General features: G+C 60.9%; 1 protein-coding gene across 1 annotated transcript in view; it reads left to right on the top strand.

The window, feature by feature from the left end:
* The first annotated feature begins 12 nt into the window (after positions 1 to 12).
* SCAMP3 (secretory carrier membrane protein 3) overlaps positions 13 to 4,161 on the top strand; it is a 4,421-nt gene continuing 272 nt past the window's right edge. Inside the window, exons 1-8 of the mRNA XM_077764058.1 lie at positions 13 to 247; positions 554 to 631; positions 1,501 to 1,623; positions 1,703 to 1,823; positions 2,362 to 2,490; positions 3,128 to 3,287; positions 3,392 to 3,493; positions 4,047 to 4,158. Of these exons, the coding sequence (XP_077620184.1) occupies positions 182 to 247; positions 554 to 631; positions 1,501 to 1,623; positions 1,703 to 1,823; positions 2,362 to 2,490; positions 3,128 to 3,287; positions 3,392 to 3,493; positions 4,047 to 4,158 (891 nt within the window). The 5' untranslated portion in view covers positions 13 to 181. The remainder of the gene's footprint in view (positions 248 to 553; positions 632 to 1,500; positions 1,624 to 1,702; positions 1,824 to 2,361; positions 2,491 to 3,127; positions 3,288 to 3,391; positions 3,494 to 4,046; positions 4,159 to 4,161) is intronic.

The following is a 4,161-nucleotide window of genomic DNA, read 5'->3' as shown; positions in this document are numbered from 1 at the left end:
GGAGCGCAGGCGCAGGCGCAGCCGGCCGCCGCTGCGGGGATCCTCGGGACCCTTCCGGCCTCCGCGGCCAATCGGTGCACGGCCGAGCGGGCTGACCGACGGGAGCGGAGGGAGCGGAGGGAGCCGCCGCCGCCGCGCAGGGGCGTGGAGGGCAGGGGCGGCCCAGGCCGCAGTTGCAAACATGGCTCAGAGCAGAGACGGCGGAAACCCCTTCGCCGGCCCGGGCGAGCTTGACAACCCCTTTCAGGTGACGCGCCGGCCTTTTTTGGGTGGCTCGGCCGACTCCTCTCGCTCCTGGACGGGCTCACTTGTTGTATTCCCATTCTCGACGCTTGTGCCGAGGCAGGGCCGCCACGTGGGGGTGCCGGTGACTCCAGACCAGTGAGCACCCGGGGGGGTGCTAACAGAGTGGGGTGAAGGATTTGGGGCAAACGTTGGGGCCCCAGCGTGGCCTCCAACGTGCAGTCCTCGGAGCCACAGGCATTAGGAGAGGCCCCCCGCCGTCCCCCCAGGGGCACCAGGTGCCCGCTGAGCCGCAGCTCTCTGCCCACAGGACCCAGCTGTGATCCAGCACCGACCCAGCCCGCAGTATGCCACCCTTGACGTCTACAACCCTTTTGAGACCCGGGAGGTGAGATTCTGGAGAGCATGGGGTGGCACTCAGGGGAGGGTGTGCCAGTAAGCTCACCCTGTCGGGATGCAGGGGGGTTTCTGCATGCAAAGGAAGAGGTACTGTGATCTTAGCCCCCTGAGAGAGCCGGGCCGCCCTGGGCTGCCGAATCCTTCTGGTGAGCCAGGGCCAATCATCCCACTTGAGCGCTCAGTGCTAGTCCTGGCAGGGCCTGAACCACGGCTGCCTCTGGGGAGGCTTCTGTGACGAAAATAAATTATGGGGCTGGTTGGAGTCCAGGAGAAAACGAGTTATGCTTAGGTGTGCCTTCCGAAGGTGAGCACCAAGGACCAGACCTGTTTGCTCCACAGCAATAGAAAGTACCAAGAGTTGGTTTGTTGTTGTTGTTGTTGTTTTTAAAAAAAAAAAAAAAAAAAGGAAGAGGGGCGCCTGGGTGGCTCAGTTGGTTAAGTGTCCGACTTCGGCTCAGGTCATGATCTCACGGTTCGTGGGTTCGAGGTTCAAGCCCCGCATCGGGCTCTGTGCTGACAGCACAGAGCCTGGAGTCTGCTTTGGATTCTGTGTCTCACTCTGTCTCTGCTCCACCCCTGCTCATGCCCTGTCTCTGAAAAATGAGTAAACGTTAAAAAAAATTAAGAAAGAAAGGGCCAAGAGCTTTAAAAAGTGGAGGGCATGCGTTCGGTGGATGAGTGTCTTGAGTCCTGGCTAAGAACTCGGATGTGAGGGGCGGTGGGGGGTGACGGAGGTGCGGCTCTCTCCGAAGGAGGGGCCCGGAAAGGGGGCCCAGATGTAGAGGTCGTCAGACAGAGCCTGGATACCTGTGTCGGGAGGGACTGGGCGATCCCTACGGTCTTTTCCAAAACTGACAGCCCCCACCAGCCTATGAGCCTCCGGCCGCTGCCCCGTTGCCTCCCCCGTCGGCTCCCTCGTTGCAGTCTTCCAGAAAGCTCAGCCCCACGGAACCCAAAAACTACGGCTCCTACGGCACCCAGGTAAACGGGATGTGGGGGTGGGGGGGTGGGGGCCAGACCTGGGCCTGGGGCTCACGTCGCCCCCTCACACACTGGACAGGCTTCTGCCGCAGCAGCCACGGCCGAGCTGCTGAAGAAGCAGGAGGAGCTGAACCGGAAGGCCGAGGAGCTGGACCGGAGGGAGCGGGAGCTGCAGCACGCGGCCCTGGGGGGGGCGGCCGGTAAGCGGGGCCCTGGGCAGGGGCGCGTTGCACACTGTTGCAGGAGCAAAGAGAACATGAGGCATTGGGCTCGAGAGCCACATTGCTGAGTTTGAACTTGGGCACTAGTACTTCCTACCTATGAGCTCTTAGGTAAGTTACTTAATTTGGGGGCGCCTGGGTGGCTCAGTCGGTTAAGCATCCGACTTCGGCTCAGATCATGACCTCACGGTTCGTGGGTTCGGGGCTCTGTGCTGACAGCTCAGAGCCAGCTGGCCGCCCCTCAGTTTCCTTACTTGTAAAACGGAGATGGTGTTTGTACCTGCGGGACAGGACTGTTGTGAGGGGGAGACAAGGCCATCCGTGCGAAGTGCTCGGCAGAGCCTGGAAGCTGCAGATCATAGGAAACGCCGTCAGCCCTGTTTTTGCCGCTCCGTCCTGTGTCCTCGGACCCTGAACTGGAGACGGAAGAGAGGAGGTGGGGTGGAAGGGAGGATGGCGATTCCTTTGTTGGTCTCTGCCTCACGTCCGGGCCCCTTCTGCTCTCTGCGCCTTACAGCTCGACACAACAACTGGCCCCCTCTGCCCGCCTTCTGCCCAGTGCAGCCCTGCTTCTTTCAGGACATCTCCATGGAGATCCCCCAAGAATTTCAGAAGACCGTATCCACCATGTACTACCTCTGGATGTGTGAGTAGCGAGAAGCCTTTTCTGGAGGAAGAGTTCAGCCGCCACTAGTACCGTTACGTCCTTCCTGCCCCGGAGCCCACCCCCGGAGAGCTCAGCAGTTCAGCCCTGCTCAGCTTTTGGGGTTTTTTTAATGTTTATTTTTGAGAGAGAGTGTGAGCAGGGGAGGGGCAGAGAGCCAGGGAGACACAGAATCGGAAGCAGGCTCCGGGCTCTGAGCTGTCAGCACAGAGCCCGACGCGAGGCTCAAACCCATGGGCGGCGAGATCATGACCTGAGCCGACTTCCGACGCTCACCCGACTGAGCCACCCAAGCACCTCTCAACATTTGAGTTTAAGGCCGATTTCACCAGGAGTTTCTCAGGTTACTCCTTCTGTAGTATTTAGAAGATGTTCTCCAGCCTCCAAGTGAAAGCTCGTTCTTGCCCCCCCCCCCACCTGCCTCCCCATGTCCCGGGGCGGAAACATTGTCTCAGTTTTAAGTGTCTTCCGAAGAGATGTGTCTCCCCTGTCAAGATGAGGATTTGGGGAAGGCAGGGGCCCCCTTTCCTTGCTCTGCCCATTTGCCGAGGGATGGGGGTTCTGGGGGAAGGGCCCTCACTGCCGACCACGCTCAGCATCCCGCACCTCCGTCCCGCAGGCAGCACGCTGGCCCTGCTCCTGAATTTTCTCGCCTGCCTGGCCAGCTTCTGTGTGACGACCAGCAATGGCTCGGGCTTCGGGCTCTCTATCCTCTGGGCCCTCCTTTTCACGCCCTGCTCCTTTGTGTGCTGGTACCGCCCCATGTATAAGGCTTTCCGGTAAGTGGCAGGCAGGGCAGGGCGGGGCGGAGAACCTCAGAGGCCCGCACCTGCTGTTCCTCCCTAACTCTGCTCCCCCCTACCCGTTTTCTTCTTCCCTGCAGGAGTGACAGCTCATTCAATTTCTTCGTTTTCTTCTTCATTTTCTTCGTCCAGGACGTGCTCTTTGTCCTCCAGGCCATTGGCATCCCGGGCTGGGGCTTCAGGTCCGTGAAGCTGCCATGCACCGGAACCCTTTCCTCATCCCGTCAGACCAAGTCAGGCCCCGGGCGCTGGGACGGGTTGTTAGGAGGCGGGGTGTGGTGCTTGTCCTTGCGAAGTGCTAGCTTGATGAGAGAAATAGGACCCACTTCCAGGATAGAGAGCCTGGTCCGAAGTCTAGACAGGCAGAGGTTTGGGGGAGGAAAGGTGCACGTGGTCAGTCTGAGGCGGCTTCCTGGGGGAAGCGTGCTAAGCACTTTTGAAGAGGGGCTGACACTCCTCTACAGAAAGGCTTGTGTGGAGCGAGGATGTCCGGAAGGGCTTGCAGAGGCGGCAGCCAGTCGTTCAGAAGCTGGAAGTGAACTTGGAGAGACTGGATGTAGTTTGGGATCATGGTACTTGGAGAGCCGCCAGCCTGACGGGGGAGCGCCCCCTGGTGGGTGGGTGGGAATGGGGCGTGTTTGCTCGCTCCCCAGCCGAGCGCGGCAGGGGCACCGAGGCCCTGCGGCGAGCGGCCCCCTTCACCGCCACCCGCTTCCCCGCTTCCCCTCTGGGCAGTGGCTGGATCTCCGCGCTGGTGGTGCTGCAGGCCAACACGGCGGTGGCCGTGCTCATGCTGCTGGTCGCCCTGTTCTTCACCGGCATCGCCGTGCTGGGGATTGTGGCTGCTGTG

The sequence above is a fragment of the Crocuta crocuta genome, unplaced genomic scaffold, assembly GCF_008692635.1.
Source record: "Crocuta crocuta isolate KB4526 unplaced genomic scaffold, BGI_CrCroc_1.0 scaffold528, whole genome shotgun sequence".
Classification (NCBI taxonomy): Eukaryota; Metazoa; Chordata; class Mammalia; order Carnivora; family Hyaenidae; genus Crocuta; species Crocuta crocuta.
The sequence above is the reverse complement of the archived record's forward strand: the minus strand, read 5'-3'. Positions and strand labels throughout refer to the sequence as shown.